Source organism: Stenella coeruleoalba, assembly GCF_951394435.1.
Source record: "Stenella coeruleoalba genome assembly, chromosome: 4".
Taxonomy (NCBI): domain Eukaryota; kingdom Metazoa; phylum Chordata; class Mammalia; order Artiodactyla; family Delphinidae; genus Stenella; species Stenella coeruleoalba.
Window position 1 is genome coordinate 82347910 of NC_137149.1, and position 18558 is coordinate 82366467.

The window sequence follows — 18558 nt, forward strand, 5'->3', positions numbered from 1 at the left end:
ATGGTCAAGAGATTTGTTCAGAGTTTCAAATATTGAAATTAACTTCTAACTAATGACAAATCTCATGGTATTGATAAGGGGGTAAGTAGCTAAAGCAGAGTGGAAGTGAAAATAGCAGAAAATCAAGGAGTTCTGGGACTAGCATACTGGATGGTTATTATTTTAGGTGTAATTTTCAATGAAATGCCAGAACTTCGAATGAAGGTGAAATTTTAGTCAGATTCTAGAGCCATCAAAGAAAATAGAGAAAGGTTATGTAGGTAAGTACAAAATAAAGAGGAATGAAATGTAGTAAACTAGAATAACATGAATCTTACAGAAGGTGAAGTTTTATGTGAAAGAAAATTTAATGACTTAAATTTTAAAAGTCAACTAGATGAATGATGTACTGTGGATTATGACAAAATATAGGAATTTTACTTGATGAACATACAGTCAACCTCAAATTATACTATAGATATGTCTATCTAAAATATTCTTTTTAGATTAAATCATTTTACTTTTGACTCTCCTACATTACTTAGGTACAGCCCAGAAATGACCAAGATAGGCTTTTAGACTCAAGTGATACTGTAATAGGGAATTAAGATATTCTCTTGTTAAGAACATATAGATATAATAAGTAGTAACGTGTTAATCATAATATATTTGTATTATATATACATTATTTGGGGTTTCTGAAAATCTTTTGTCTATACTAAATAAGTTAGCCAGGAAAGATTGCTTAATTCATACAAATGCATTTCATAATTTTCTGAAAAGACTTTAGAACATCTCTATACTTTCCCAGCTCTATGGTGGAAAAGGTAAATATTTTAACAATATGTTCAATTGATGATACACCTTGCCCTAACATCTAATCATACACACACACACACACACACACACACACACACACACCCCCTAAGTTCTGTATATTAAAATGCACAGAATACTTATATAATACCGCATAATGCTACCCTATAATCATTTAGATGGTACTATGAATAAAAGCTGTTTCAGTGTGGCTTTATTTGACAGTTTATTCTAACTCATTTCAAGAGAAAACTAGTACTCATTAAAATATATGGTGAGGGCTTCCCTGGCGGCACAGTTGTTGGGAATCCGCCTGCCAATGCAGGGGACATTGGTTCGAGCCCTGGTCCAGGAAGATCCCACATGCCGCAGAGCAACTGAGCCCATGCACCACAACTGCTGAGCCAGTGCTCTGGAGCCCACAAGCTAGAGCCTGCTTGCTGCAGCTACTGAAGCCCGTGCTCCTAGAGCCTGTGCTTCGCAACAGGAGAGGCCACCTCAATGTGAGGCCCCTGCACCACAGCAAAGAGTGGCCCCTGCTCGCCACAACTAGAGAAAGCCTGTGTGCAGCAATGAAGACCCAATGCAGCCAAAAATAAATTAAATAAATAAATTTATTTTAAAAAATAAAACTATATGGTGAAAAGATAAGAGTGCTATTCAGGGTGATATTTGGTAACTATTAAAAATTAAATATTACTGATTTATATAAATATTGGGATTATAATTTTGTAAAGCATTATGCCCCTGAAAATGTTTAGAATTCAAATTTATGAACCCTAAAAGTAAATGAAAGGGATGTCAAGAAGTTACCTTCTGAGAATTACGAATGAAAGAAGAGAGAAATCATGATACAAAATAAATGACCATGGGAACATTTTTAAAGTAGAAGTAATTCTCTAAGATTTAAATTTCTAAGATTTAGATATTTAAAAAAGAAAATATATAAAATATCTATATGAGAGAAAACAGCTCTATAAATTTATTAATAATATGTGAGTAGAAGCTAAAATTTTAAAAATGACAAAGACAATTGAAATGGTGAGAATCCTATATCCATTCCTTATACCAGGATATATTCCAGATACCAAAAATATTTTATGTAAAAAACAAAACCATAACTTACAAGTGTAAAAATAAAACATCAGTAACATTTTTAAAGTTTGGAGGATGAAAAAAATAATTCTAAGCTACATAAAACAGAAAATATGAAATATGTAATTGGCAAATTTAGATTTATAAGATTTATTTTTTCCAGAAGAAAATAAAAAACAGTGACTGTGGCCTGTACACCAATTAGTAAAGACATATATTATTAAGGCAATAAAAACATCTGAATAAACAAAAATGTGGGTAAAGACCTTGAATGGGCAATATCCAGAAAAAATACATATAAATCACAAACAAGAGTATGAAAAACTTCTCTAGTGATCCAATACATGGAATCTAATACTAAATGAAATTGTTTTTCCAATCCTTAATTACTAAAAATTGATATCTGTGAATATCCAGGGTTATTGAGAAAAGGGAAAAAAGACATTCTGAAGTATTGTTTTGAGTCTGTAAATTAGGAGGGTAAATTTTGCAATAATGTATTACATCAATAATGAATACATCAATGCATAGTACATGGTAAATGTTCAATAAATATTTTTCAACATTCAACAAATATTGCTGAATAAACAAACATAATATTGCTTTATTATGGAAACAGTTAGGTATGTATCCAGAGAATGTGTATTGCTCATCCAAGCAAATGTATATCTCCAGTAATTTTTTTTTTTTTTTTTTTTTTTTTTGCGGTACGCGGGCCTCTCACTGTTGTGGCCTCTCGCGTTGTGGAGCACAAGCTCCAGACGCGCAGGCTCAGCAGCCGTGGCTCACGAGTCCAGCTGCTCCGTGGCATGTGGGATCTTCCCGGACCAGGGCACGAACCCGTGTCCCCTGCATTGGCAGGCGGACTCTCAACCACTGCGCCACCAGGGAAGCCCACGGGAAGTTTTTTTTAAGTTTCCTGAAATCTTAAAAAAAGATCCACATAGTTTTAGGCAGAATGTCACCTGGACTTGTATAATTCTTTATTTTTCATCTCAGTTTTCAAAGCAAGGTTTAATTCTTCTGTGAGACCTTTGTGAGAAGATGAGAATGACTAGAGTGTGGTGTATAGAGACATGAGTATGAAAATCACTGAAGCTCTCCAGGAGAGACTTCAAGATACAAACAAGAATGATAATTACAAGTGTTAATGAATAAATAAATGGAGATAAAGAAAGACTAGTGGAGGATTTGCAGCTGAGGGCTTTTCACCATTTTGGTACATGAAATAAGAAGAGGAGAAATAGGTCAAAGTATATATTTGTATGTGTATGCATATATATAATTTATAATTTTATCTCTTTTTCATGAAAACCATTGCTCTTTCCCTTTTGCCTTAACAGCTAATATTATGACTGTAGTTTCCTCCCCTTTCCACCTCTTCACCAGTCTGATTGTTATGGTGTCACCAAGGTAATCTAAAATATGACTCATAACAAAGCAGAACTGAAAAATTATGAGCCTTAGAAGAGCATAAGATAGTCATTTTATAGGACAAGAAAAATCAGAGTAAAGAAAGTTCTAAAATAGAGCTAAGAAAAATGTTACACTAACACAAGTCAGAGAAATAGGAGGAAGACAAGAAATCAAGTTTAGTCAGAACACCTAAGAGAAGAAAGGATAGAGATAAACGACATGTAGAGAGAATTTTCCCCTCAGGAAACCTAGTCTTCTGATAAGAGTTATATATATATATATTATTTTCTTTTCTTTACAAGATTAACAATTCCTATTATAACTCCAGGGCCTAAAAATAAACATCATCCAAAACATCTTAATAAAAAATGATTTGGTGTCAAAAAGTAAAGAAGTAACTGTAAAAACCTTACTGTTACAAAACTGTAGTTATAAAACAACTGTAGATATAAAACTACATATATAATATATATTTTTATGTTAAAATAATTTATGAATTTGAATAAAGTATTCAATATTGGTCAATCTTAAAATATGCTAAAAACATGAAATATTAAGGCAATCAACACATAATTTTTTTTACCATTATATATACAGTCACATATTGTTAGATTTAGCAATATTTTTTTATTTCCTTTCACCGTTTGGCAAATGCATTAAGCATAATGTCCAATTTAATTCACTTCTAGATATTTCTCTGTAATGTGATACAGAAAAAAATGTTTTTGTGTTTCTGTACTTTGTAAAACCTGAAGACCAATACGTCTTTGAAATACACTATAATAAATACAAGATCTTTTGAATCTTATTTTTCTTTAAGTGATGGGTATACTTTTAAAGTAAAGGTAATTTTGAAAAAGTAGAAAAAGTTACAATTTATTTAAAGCTGATAAAGTTTAGAACTGTGCTTCAAAAAGTGAATAAAATAATAGGGGTCAAGAAATCCTTAAGTCTTGATACAGGTATTAAAACTAACCATATTATCATCATATTTTCAACTGTCCAGTTCTGAGACTGGATGTTACTAGGATTTTTCACAAGCTATTACACCTCACTTTCCTAATTACTAGAAAAGGCTCTAGACCACATAAATGTAGAACTGGTTCTAAAATTTTAAGTCACTGTATAATTATATCTATATGTAGATACAAACTAACATAAAAATAGTCATAATATCACACATCAAGGTGACTGCACATTCTTTCTAAACATACATTAGCTTTTGACTAACTTCCTTGTTTCCAGACAGTGATAGAAATAATATATTCTTACATTGTCATTATTAACTTAAATGAAATAATTTTGTTGTATCTTTCTGCTTTATAGCAAAAAAGTCTTTTTTAAATGTCTTCGCACTTATTACTACAATCTAAACTTTCTGAAACTTTACTAGATAAAATTACTAAGTCTTTCAAAGGATGGAAATTCAATTGCTAGCTTAACAAAACAAATGCATTTAGAATGTAAATAAACTGGAAATACTTGAAATAACCAGGGTAACATCTTTCACATATGTACTAAGGTAGAAATTTTGAGTTTTCAATAATTTAGAAAATATTGGCATAAATATACAGAGAATTTAATTACCAAGCTAAAAGTTAGAGAATTAATCCACAACAGATCTCTGCACTTCACTTGTTTTATTCTTTTTTCTCTACTATAATGCATTTCTGGTTCTCTTCTGCATATCCAAATCCTACATGTCCTTATGGCAAAATATCAAAACTCACCTGCCTCAAGAATTTTAAACTGGCTAAGCATATTTCAAATAATTCTGTTTCATCCTGTATCTGCTTTATGTTCCTATTAAAAATTCTAAATAGAGCTTTCCCCAAATATTTATAAATTTTATATACATTGACTACTTGGGTTTTATTTTTATATTCTTTATATATATATATATATATATATATAAAATCTTCATGAGCAATTTTTTGAAGGCTAATAAGATGTCTTCTATCTTCATTTGATTATTCATTATGCCTAGCATAATGTCATATACACAAAAAGTATTCAGCAAATAGTCTACATTTTTCCTGAAAGAAAATAATGAAAATAATAAAACAGTTCTACCAATTTTACTCTCAAGTATTGTTAAACAATGTGATGTATTAAATTGTGAGCTTTAACTATTTTCAGAAAAGAAATGTTGTTCAACTAAATCCAAAAGTATTAAAAATGCTCCTTAGCAAAATCCACAGAATGTACAACACCAAAAATGAATCCTAATGTAAACTGTGGACTTTGGGTAATTATGATGTGTCAATGTAAGTTTGGGGGGTGTACAAATGTACGACTCTGTATGCTTGTGGTGGAGAATGCTGTACCCCTGTGGGGCAGGTGTATATGGGAAATCTGTATTTTCTGCATAATTTTTCTGTGAATCTAAAACTGCTCTAAAAATTTAGTTACTTAAAAATTGTTACCTAATAATTATAGACATTATCACTATGTTAACAATTATAGCTAAACTAATTGAAAAGTTGTAAAAATAAAAGAAATCTCATATAATTATTTCCCAATAAATAGTAACAGGAGATCTCTTAATGAGATCTCTTAAATCTAGCTATTAAAATTAAATAACAATTTAAATGCATTGTTTAAAGAATTTCTATGTGGAAGATATTTGACCAGTATAAATACTGAAGTAAAAATTTGCTCTATATTTGCTTAAATGTAAAGAAATATCTTATATTGATTAATGCCTTTCACATATAGGAAGTTTCTTGTTAGTATGAAAAAAGTTCAAATAAAAAACTGAAAGAGTGTTGAAGATTAAAATGTGAATTAGAAAGTTAGATATGAAAATGTTCACAATGAAGAAGTGTTTAGAATAGAATAGAATATTTCTGAGTTCCATGTAAAAATATGATTTCCACACACTCTTTCCAGCGTAATATTGAACTTATTCTTACAGGTAAATCTTAAGCAATTTGAGAAAAAAAAGACTGTAATATAAATTCAAAATTGTGTATAAAACTTACATGCTTTGTGAAATTTTTGTTTCACGTCATGAATAGTAGATTTTTGTGTCACCTGAAAAATAAAATAGAATTATAAGGAAAAAGTGTTCATTTGTTTGCTACATATTTGTTTAAGAAGAAAACATAATTTAATATATTCAAAATGTAAAATAAGTACAAAATAGCCAGCTTGTTTTGTTTAGCTCTTTAGGCACTACTGCTTTGACAACCTTGAAAATTTTCATCAGTATAGCTTTTTCCAAAGTTTTATATTTGTATATAATAATAATAGTATAATCATGTGAGTCCATCCAAATTTTTATCTCAAAATATACTTTTGAATTTTCTCTGCCCATATTATTAAATTTCTGGTTTCCAAATTGATGAGACTATCAATTAAAAGTATGAGTAAATGCAAAAAGAGAAAAAATATATAGTAAAAGAGTTTATCAGAGGAGGCCAGGGATATAAAATTGATTTACATGGACAAAAGAGGGAAATGTTTACTTCAAAATATTATAAGAAAAAAAATATATCCTATCTAAACCCTGTAGTTAGTTATGTTTTTAAAACTTCCATCCAAAAATATAATAGGTCCATCAAGAATCTATGTTAGATACCTTTTTTTCTGGAATCTTTAAGTATATTATTGTTATTTGATCCTAATCTACTAAAATTACCTCTTTCTAATGTTAGAAAAGTGCATAAGGGAAAAATATTTCTTCATCTAAATAGGAAAATTCATGATAAGAGTTTTATCCAAACACCTCAAGCCATCACAGTACTTTTTGACTTTCTGATTTTGTTCATATCAAACTTGCCAACTGAAATTCCCCTCTGCCTCTAATTCTTCACTGGCTTATGAAAAACCCAACAATCCTTCAAAGTCTACATCAAAGACATTTTCATGATCATGCAAGTCAAATTTATTTCCTTTCTCTAAACATGTATAGAATATTGCATACATTATTTTATTTTTTGCTACACTAAAAATCTTCTTATGGCTATTTTGGAGGACAAAATGAAAAAAAAGTGCATAAAGGGATGCCACATAATAATACTCCAGGCAGTTCTTATTAACATTATTATATTATATTTAATATTGTATTATATATCAAAAGCATGATGATGAATTCATTTCTTTTACTATATTCCACTCCCTCCCATAACCAAGTGTGTGATATACCATTCAGAATTTTTTTCTTATTTTTTCTATTTATATAGTTTACTAACAAGAAAGTTCTAAGATTTGGGCAATGAAAAATGATATTAATTTCCAGTTATGTTATGCTTTAAATAACAAAAGAACCCTAAATGATTCTGTTACTATGAAATTTTAAATTGTTCATAGCACTGTCCTTTTCTGGAATATGTTAGGAAATATTTGAAAAAGTTTTTAGAGAGGGTAATATATATTTATTTGTGTGAACATGTCATATTTCATTTTAATTTTGATTATTGCATTTAATATTTGAATTATATTTTTAAAAGGGGATGTTTTGTTTTAACAATGTTCATTGCTTTATCTCACTGTTACTTAATCATGAAGCAGTATTATATGTTGTGTCCTCTGACAGGGATGCCTAAAATCCATGTGCTATCTCTACAGTAACAAATACCGGTCCATCAGTCTTTTCAAGGGCCATCTAATTTTAAAAAAATAATAATTTTCATAATTAACAACCCCTCTGTTAGGATTTGCTATATGCTTAACTTCTGCTTTATGAGGGCACATAATCTTGTGCTTACACGCTGGCAGTTCCAACAATCTATCAGGTTCTTGAAAACAATGATCTTCTCTATTGCAGTTTGTGTCTCAACATGTAGCACACCACATAGCATATAAGGAAGTGTTAAGTCACTTTTGTTGAAGTCAAAAGTAAAGCTGTGAATGCAAAGTCACATGAAAACAGAAGCTCCTTGATCTGATATGAAGTGTTTCACAAGTAGATTACTATGGAAAAGCTGTATGTTTTTTTTCCCAAACCAGCATACATTAAATAACAATATTCTAATTTATATATGCATATTTTTTCCTGAATTTACAAACTTTCAAGACTAAGATTATGTTCTCCTGAAAATACCTACATGTGGGAAGTGGGTTGTTATTAAAAGCTTTCTCACAAAGTTTTAAATTTTTTTTTATTTTTTTAAATTACATTGGGCTTTCACTTGTTAAAATGTTGATTTTGCATAAATCTTTGAGAACTGACCTTTCTGGAGCAATTTTAGTCAAATACAGCAGAAAAGAATATAATTAACCATTAAATGATTCAGACAGCGTTGCTCAATTAGCCACAAGACTATGCTTGATCAACTCTTTCAGTACTTTAGCTGTACTCAGAACACAAATAGAGGAAAAGATGATAATTAACAGAGCATATAGGACTTTCTGATTACTAAATTGATGACTCTGTAGCTTCATCAAGAAGTTTATTCGTAATAACTTCTACTTTTTAGCCAGTTTTACCTCTTAAAAAGGACAAACTATCATTACAATAATGTATTCACTTTTATATATCACCATTAATTGTGCAGATGGAAGAAATAAGTATTCCGTCATCTGAAATCCTGAAATTCTCTTCATTAATGTTTCCTTCTAATTAGAGGAAATTAATCTTAAAATGTTAAGTACACAAGGTAAATGATGTTTGAAACAGAAATTTACCTCTGAATTTCAACTGATCGTAGTTGAATTTTGGGTCATCATTACTTTATTCAACACTTAAGTTGATGGACTTAGATAAAGCTTTTCACATTCAAGTGAAATTTAGGATTTGCTTGAATTTGCCCCCTGTGAAGATACTGCAGTATTTCACAAAAAACTTTTTTTTTGCACTATTACTAATTTTTAATACTATATTTTAGCCACTTTCTCAGGAACTCCTTAAAATGAACAGATATCCCCAGAATACTGTTTGTCCTGCTTAGAGAAATGAACATTAAATAGTAAGGAAAAATAACAACTTGAAATTTGTTTGACAGAGTAATTGCAAAGTGCAAACCAAAAATTGTTAATGAACTTTGTAAAAAAATGTGTTTACTAAAGACACAGAGAGACTATATAGTATACATAAAACAAAAAGACACATAGAATATATAGTTGCATATACATTACTCAGAATGGACAGGAAGTTTTCTGAGTAAAAATATATTATTTTACTAGTGAATAACCTTCAGATTGTAACTAAGATACAAATAAGCAATCTATATGAAAACATTCTTATAAATTCAGAACATGTTTGATATGTTATAGAATATCAAGAATTTTTGCTATGAATGAAATTGACATGATACTATAGATATGCAGAAATATCAGTTTTAATAAGGTTTAAACATTTTAAATTTAACTGGATTTCATTTACTATTTAAGAAATTAGATAATTGTTTTTTAGCCTATCAATTTTATTTCTTTATATACTACACTGGATTATTTAAAATGAGTTTTTGTTATGTCAAAATAATATATGTACGTATATACACATATTTTTCAATTTTTAGTATTATAACAAATGGTTCTTTATATGTTGCAATAACACATTTAGTCAATTCATTTTTAATTCTAAAAGAAAATAAACATTAATAAATTCTTTATAATTTTTACCATAGAAATTTTCAAAAATATATTCTTCTGAAATAATATGCTTTTTTAAAAATAAAAAACAAAAGATACTTTATTATTATCCTAAAGTTTCATAACTGGAAAAAATCTATTTGCACATTGTTTTAATATAACATTACCCTGATGATATTGATTTTATTTTATTTATTTAATTTTTAAAACATCTTTATTGGAGTATAGTTGCTTTACAATGTTGTGTTAGTTTCTTCTGTATAACAAAGTGAATCAGCTATATGTATACATATATCCCCATATCCCCTCCCTCTTGCATCTGCCTCCCACCCTTCCTATCCCACCCCTCTAGGTTGTCACAAAGCACAGATCTGATCTCCCTGTGCTATGCAGCTGCTTCCCACTACCTTGAATAATAAGCTTTTAAATAAATACTTTACTCCCCAGTAAATTATGTGTAAATATAAATTTTATTTAGGAATATAGCCTAGATATTATTTATTTTCTTATTACATATACATATATATCATATAAATATTATAAATATGAGTAGAGGGAAAATATGGTGAAAAATATGACTGAATATCTGATTTTATTATATGTAATTTTTGTATAGTTATATTATTTCAACATTGCAGACATAAATAAAATCTCAGTAGCCACTCTAAAACTAATATTTAATTTTTATAATCCTTCAATAAAATTAAATGTCCTTTAGTGACTAGAATATTTATTTATAGTATTTATTGCAAAGCCATTTCATTTCTATTCAATATGAAAATGGTAGTCTTTATATAATATGTATTAAATAAATGGTTATTTCTATACACTTGTTTTCTGTCTTATAACTTGAAATTCTAACATATGGAAAATATGAAAGAAAATTTAACATTGCAACTAGAGTTTGATACCCTATCAAAATAAAGAAAAAAAAAGAAATATGTTTTATTAAAGTAGAAAATAATTCTGGTTTTATAGAACACACAATTTTCCATGGTGAATGGTCTTTCTGGAATATTTTTTAGGATGTATGATTTATAAACTAGGCGAGGATATTTTAGGACTAGAGAGGATCATGAAGACCACAGAATTAAAAGCATATATTTAAGAATAAAATAAAGCCTGGTGAAATGTATGATTACTTCTTAGATGACTTTGATTATGCTTTCCTATTGCAGGTTTGTGATGTCAAGAAAATAATCCTTGCATTCAGGAAAGTTTAGACTTAATACATGATATTAAAACATGATATTACTGAAATAAGGAAGCTCAAATCCTATTTAAATGAAGTGGTTTCTGTATAAATACTGAAGGACTATTTCAAATAAAATAGTGTTACCTATGGGCAAACTAATAAGTAATCATTAAGAAAACAATCTGTTAAAAACACTATGATAAGTTTTACTTTTTCTTTTCCAATTGTATTCCTTTTATTTCTTTTTCTTCTCTGATTGCCATGACTAGGACTTCCAAAATTATGTTAAATTAGAGTGGCAAGAGTGGACATCCTTGTATTGTTCCTGATCTTACAGGAAATGCTTTCAGTTTTTCACCACTGAGAATGATGTTTGCTGTGGGTTTGTCATATATAGCCTTTATTATGTTGACATAGGTTCCCTCTATGCTCACTTTCTGGAGAGTTTTTATCATAAATTGGTGTTGAATTTTGCCAAAAACTTTTTCTGCATCTATTGAGATGATCATATGGTTTTTATTCTTCAATTTCTTAATATGGTGTTTCACATTGATTGAGTTGTGTACACTGAAGAATCCTTGCATCCCTCGGATAAATCCCACTTGATCATGGTGATCGTGTATGATCCTTTTCATGGTTGTTGTATTCTGTTTGCTAGTATTTTGTTGAGGATTTTTGCATCTATATTCATCAGTGATATTGGTCTGTAATTTTCTTTTTTTGTAGTATCTTTGTCTGGTTTTGGTATCAGGGTGATGTGGCCTCATAGAATGAATTCGGAAGGGTTCCTCCCTCTGCAATTTTTTGGAAGAGTTTGAGAGGGATGGGTGTTAGCCCTTCTCAAAAGGTTTGATAGAATTTGCCTGTGAAGTCATCTGGTCCTGGACTTTTGTTTGTTGGAAGATTTTTAATCACAGCTTCAATTTTGTTACTTGTGATTGGTCTGTTCATATTTTCTGTTTCTTCCTGGTTCAGTCTTGGAAGGTTATACCTTTCTAAGAATTTGTCCATTTCTTCCAGGTTGTCCATTTTATTGGCATAGAGTTGTTTGTAGTAGTCTCCTATGATGCTTTGTATTTCTGTGGTGTCCGTTGTAATGTCTCCTTTTTCATTTCTAATTTTATTGATTGGAGTCCTCTCCCTCTTTTTCTTGATGAGTCTGGCTAAAGGATTACCAATTTTGTTTATCTTCTCAAAGAACCAGCTTTTAGTTTTATTGATCTTGCCTACTGTTTTCTTTGTTTCTATTTCATTTATTTCAGCTGTGATCTTTATGAATTCTTTCCTTCTATAACTTCGGGTTTTGTTTGTTCTTCTTTCTCTAGTTCCTTTAGGTGTAAGGTTAGATTGTTTATGTGAGATTTTTCTTGTTTCTTGATGTAGGCCTATATAGCTATAAACTTCCCTCTTAGAACTGCTTTTGCTGCATCCCATAGATTTTGGATCATTGTGTTTTAATTGTAATTTGTCTCTAGGTATTTTTTGATTTCCTCTTTGATTTCTTCAGTGATCTCTTGGTTATTTAGCACTGTACTTAGTCTCCGCGTTTTTGTGTTTTTTACATTTTTTCCCCTGTAATTGGTTTCTAATTTCATAGCGTTGTGGTCAGAAAAGATGCTTGATATGATTTCAGTTTTCTTACATTTACCAAGGTTTGATTTGTGACCCAGGATGTACTCTATCCTGGAGAATGTTTCGTGTGCACTTGAGAAGAAAGTGTAATCTGCTGTTTTTGGATGAAATGTCCTATAAATATCAATTAAATCTATCTGGTCTATTTAGTCATTTAAAGCTTGTGTTTCCTTATTAATTTTCTGTCTGGATGATCTGTCCATTGGTGTAAGTGAGGTGTTAAAGTCCGTCACTATTACTGTGTTACTGTTGATTTCCTCTTTTATAGCTGTTGGTAGTTGCCTTATGTATTGAGGTGCTCCTATGATGGGTGCATATATATTTATAATTGTTATATCTTCTTCTTGGATTGATCCCTTGATCATTATGTAGTGTCCTTTCTTGTTTCTGGATGACATGATACTATACATAGAAAATTCTAAATGTCACCAGAAAACTACTAGAGCTAATCAATGAATTTGGTAAAGTTGCAGGATACAAAATTAATGCACAGAAATCTCTTGCATTCCTATACACTAATGATGAAAAATCTGAAAGAGAAATTAAGGAAACACTCTCATTAACCATTGCAACAAAAAGAATAAAATACCCAGGAATAAACCTACCTAAGGAGGGAAAAGACTTGTACTCAGAAAAGTGTAAGACACTGATGAAAGAAATCAAAGATGACACACACAGATGGAGAGATACACCATTTTCTTGGATTGGAAGAATCAATATTTTGAAAATGACTATACTACCCAAAGCAATCTACAGATTCAATGCAATCCCTATCAAATTACCAGTGGCATTCTTTACAGAACTAGAACAAAATATCTTAAAATTTGTATGGAGACACAAAAGACCTCAAATAGCCAAAGCAGTCTTGAGGGAAAAAAAACGGAGCTGGAGGAATCAGACTCCCTGACTTCAAACTATACTACAGTGCTACAGTAATCAAGACAATATGGTACTGGCACAGAAACAGAAATATAGATCAATGGAACAGGATAGAAAGCTCAGAGATAAACCTATGCACCTATGCTCAACTAATCTATGACAAAGGAGGCACGGATATACAATGGAGAAAAGACAGTCTCTTCAATAAATAGTGCTGGGAAAACTGGACAGCTACATGTAAAAGAATGAAACTAGAACACTCCCTAACACCGTATGCAAAAATAAACTCAAAATGGATTAAAGACCTAAATGTAAGACTGGACACTATACAACTCTTAGAGGAAAACATAGGAAGAACACTCTTTGACATAAATCACAGCAAGAGCTTTTTTGATCCACCTCCTAGAGTAATGGAAATAAAAACAAAAATAAACAAATGGGATCTAATAAACTTAAAAGCTCTTATGAACAAAGGAAACTACAAACAAGACGAAAAGACAACCCTCAGAATGGGAGAAAATATTTGCAAACAAATCAATAAACAAAGGATTAATCTCTAAAATATATAAATAGCTCACGCAGCTCAATATTAAAAAAGAAACAACCCAATCAAAAAATAGGCAGAAGATGTAAATAGACATTTCTCCAAAAAAGACATACAAATGGCCAAGAAGCTCATGAAAATCTGCTCAACATAATTAATTATTAGAGAAATGCAATTCAAAACTACAATTAGGTATCATCTCAAACCAGTTAGAATGAGCATCATCAGAAAATCTACAATAAACAAATGCTAGAGAGGGTGTGGAGAAAAGGGAACCCTCTTGCACTGTTGGTGGGAATGTAAATAGATACAGCTACTATGCAGAACAGCATGGAGGTTCCTTAAAAAACTATAAATAGAATTACCATATGACCCAGCAATCCCACTACTGGGCATATACCCTGCGAAAACCATAATTCAAAAACAGTCATGTACCACAATGGTCATTGAAGCATCATTTACATTAGCCAGGACATGGAAACAACTTAAATGCCCATCGACAGACAAATGGGTAAAGAAGAAGTGGTACATATATACAATGGAATATTACTCAGCCATAAAAAGGAATGAAATTGGGTCATTTGTAGAGACATGGATGGATCTAGAGACTCATACAGAGTGACGTATGTCAGAAAGAGAAAAACAAATATTGTATATTAACACATATATGTGGAACCTAGAAAAATGGTACAGATGAACCAATTTTCAGGGCAGAAATAGAACACAGATGTAGAGAACAAACGTATGGACACCAAGATCGGAAAGCGGTGGGGGTGGTGGAGGTGGTGTGATGAATTGGGAGATTGGGATTGACATAGATACACTACTATGTACAAAATAAATAACTAGTAAGAAAAAATTATATGTTTATTTAAACCGAAGTACAATTCTGACAAACTTTTTGATAGCAACAATAATTAAGTTCTGTAATATGTCAGCTTAAATATAATTCCCAAAGCCCTTAGTTAACTTTAAAATCTAGTATGAATGGTAAGTATAATTTTGGATATCTGGGTAATTTCTAAGTAATATAGGAGGCTCAAACATTGGTCATGAGGTGTAGTCTATATCTAGCTTTGCTTCTTATTTTTATATATCATGAAGTAGGTAGATCTTTGTGTCAGTCAAATTACCACTAAGAAGGTATAAAATGTATGTGTGTAGCAGTGGGGGTTATTTCATGTGTTCTGATAAACTCTTTTGGTCTGTGTGAAATTGTGATTTATATTAAGAAATATATATTTTGTCTTCCTTTTGTTTCTGGCTCCTAAAACCCTTAGAACTTCCTAAGTGATGAGCGTAATAAAGGTGTCTTTTGTTATGTTAAAAAGAAAAAAAACCCTGTAGTGATCAAATGACAATCATATTCCTTTCCAAATAGTCACACATATTATTACATGAAAATTAACTATATGAAGAAAATAGTTAACAAATGAATGATATTCTACTACCTATTGATTAATCATTCAGCTTCATAATCATAGGGAAAAGACTTAATGTATCTATGCATAATCCAAATTAATTTATATTCATTTCTTTGAAAAAGATGATTTTTCCATAAGTAAAAAAATTCTACATCAATAATACTGTTCATCAAAATATAAATGCAGATAAAGGGGAAATAAAAAGTCCATGTGATATATTTTAAATCTAGTTTGAATTTTTTTTTTTTTTTTTTTTTGGTAGAAAGGAAAGTTGTTTTTAATCAGAATTCTGGCAATCTGGGGAGATGGTGGACTCAGTGTCCAGTTTGAATTTTCTTAATTGCAGTTTGTAAAATGTTTCAGGGCCATATTTAAGTGATATAATTGCCTAATGATAATCAGAATAAAAAGTCTTGGAAGAAGTAAGCATTTATAGTCCATTGAAAAATTATTGCTTAAAACATAATTGGTTTCTATTTATTGATTTGCAGTGACAATGACAAGAACATTTACCAAAGTTGCTTTGCTTTTAGTTGTAAATGGAAAAGGTGATGTTTATGAATACTTCAATTATAAGTGCCATGAAATATATTTTGAATAAAGGCTCAAATATAGTGAAAATAGCAATGAAAGTGATAATAATAATGGGCTCAGTATTAGTAGTATCTATAATCTGTTTTGTATATATGTACATATGTATATAATATTTATTAGTAATAAAAGTATATGTTATTCTATACTATTGTGGTGATTGTAAAATTGGCCACAATATTTTGCAGATCCTCCCATCAAGAACTAGAGTTTATTTCCCTGGACATTATATTTAAGCTAGCCTTATTATTTGATTTAACCAAAAGCATGTGTTGAAAGTGAGGCTGTGCAAGTCATGAATCTAAGACTCGACAGGTCATGTATTTCTATTCTTTCTGCCAACATCCTCACATAAAGAAGCCCGAGTTAGCTTCCCCAGTGATGACAGACACATGGCCCTGTTGCACCCTTTCCTAGAGCTCACTCCCAGATCAATCACCCAGCTACCTGGCAGCGGGCTTGAGCCCAGCAGACATCAGCAGATCTGCTGAACAACTATAAGCTAAAACAAATAACAGAATAATGAGATAAATAAATGGCCTTTATTTTAAGTTGCTAGGTTCTTGAGTATTTTCTCTCAAGTGGTAAAGAACTATTAAAAACATTAATCATGTAAGGAGGACAAGGAAAAGAAATTTATCGCTCAACCATTTCATTGTACAGATTACAAACAAATTCAGAAGGGTGATGTTTACTTTTTAAAATTGTACAGGTTTGTAAATCACCTGCGATGTTAACTCTGTTGTGTAATTAATTTTTGGCTTTTTTCTACTGACGATGTTAAAGAGATATGTCAATTAACTTTAAAAAAATACACTCAAATGTCAAATTCTATATGCAAAAATGAAACTAACATGGTACCACTGTGAAATATGTCATATGTTTAGTTTTATAATAAATCTGAAACTATTCATGACTCCATAAATATTTAACCTTAATATTCAAGATACCTAGTATTTGCTTTTGAAAGATGCACAATGCAGTTAAACTGAATTTCAGCAAAAACCAAAACAACACAAAACAAAAAACAGTAACAAAAAATATAACCAAAATCTTATACTGCATAAGATCTTAAAACGTGAGGTTTTTTTCCCCCTGGTGATTCAAGGAAATCCACAGTTTAAGATTCATAGTATCTCTTGGGAAAAGAGTTATTATGGGTGGCCAGTTTTCTAGAAATGTAGGATTTTACCTACCTCTTTATGCATCAAATATTTAAATCCATCCACTTTGAATAATTTTCTTTCTAAAATATATTTATTGCCCTACCAAAAGAAGGATAATTTTAATGGTTCTTAGAAACTGAATATCTGTGGCATATTAGTTATTTTAGCAAATATTTGTTCTATTCATCATTTCCACTTCTCTAGAAAGTGATGCTGGTTGTGTTGGACTTGGCTCTTTGGCTTGCTTTGTACAATGGAATGTGGACAGATGAGGCAATGTCAATTTCATGCCTTAGGTCCTAAAAGGCATTATGAGCTTTCACGTGACCATCTGGGAGCTACTGAATTCTACCATGACAAGTACATGTTCTGGAAGCTGGCTCTCATTTCTTAACTTTTCCCTTCATTCTCTTGCTACAGTGTCACTTCTCTTTTTTGCTTATAAACCAGGCATCCAGTATTGTTTCAACTAAGTAAATCTGTGAGTAGAATTTGAATGAGAAATTGGGGCTCCATATATGATTAAAGTGAATGAAGTTTGGAATATGAATTTTGGAATAAATAACTTCATTGCAAAGAGTCTGCTTACTCTGGTAGATTTATAATTGCTCAAAATACTTGTTGTCCTTCTGAGGGCAGGCCTTCTAGAGGGAATAATCGGTATCTCTACCATGTTGAACTCAGCCCTGACACAGATTGACCAGTGAAATATGAGAGGAAAACAAATGTCTAATGTCCAAGCAGAAGCTTTACAAGCCAGAGTGTAGCTCACCAACTGCCATGGACTGAATGTTTGTGTGTCCCCAAATCCAAATGCTGAAATCCTAACCCACAATGTTATGTTATTAGGAGCTGGGGGTCTTTGGGAGGTAATTATGTCATGAGGGTGGAGCTTTCATGATGGAGTTAGTGCCCTTATGAAAGAAACTCCAGAGAGCGTTTAGTCTTCTAAATAAAATAAAAGAATGGCAGTCTGCAACCCAAAAGGGGATCCTAACCAGAACCTGACCATGCTGGCACCCTGATCTTGGACTTCGAGCCTCCAGAACTGAGAAGTAAACTTCTGTTGTTTAAAAGCCACCCCGTCTATGTCACTTTTTATAGTAGTCGAAACTAAGATTCCTCCTGTCTGTTCACTCTACTTGGAAACTGACATGATAATGACAATGACAAGAGCTGCTTCATCAACCTGGTTACAGAACAGAGAGCTCAGAGCACAGCCACAGCTCATCCACACTGGCATGCCACGAGTGAGAATTAAACCTTTGTTATTGTCCATCATTG

General features: G+C 31.1%; 1 protein-coding gene across 1 annotated transcript in view; it reads right to left on the bottom strand.

The window, feature by feature from the left end:
- The window catches only part of TECRL (trans-2,3-enoyl-CoA reductase like), a gene marked incomplete at both ends in the record, with an annotated part of 91687 nt that overhangs the window by 59157 nt on the left and 13972 nt on the right, over positions 1 to 18558 (bottom strand). The window contains one exon of the mRNA XM_079920493.1: positions 6291 to 6342. Within this exon, the coding sequence (XP_079776619.1) occupies positions 6291 to 6342 (52 nt within the window). The remainder of the gene's footprint in view (positions 1 to 6290; positions 6343 to 18558) is intronic.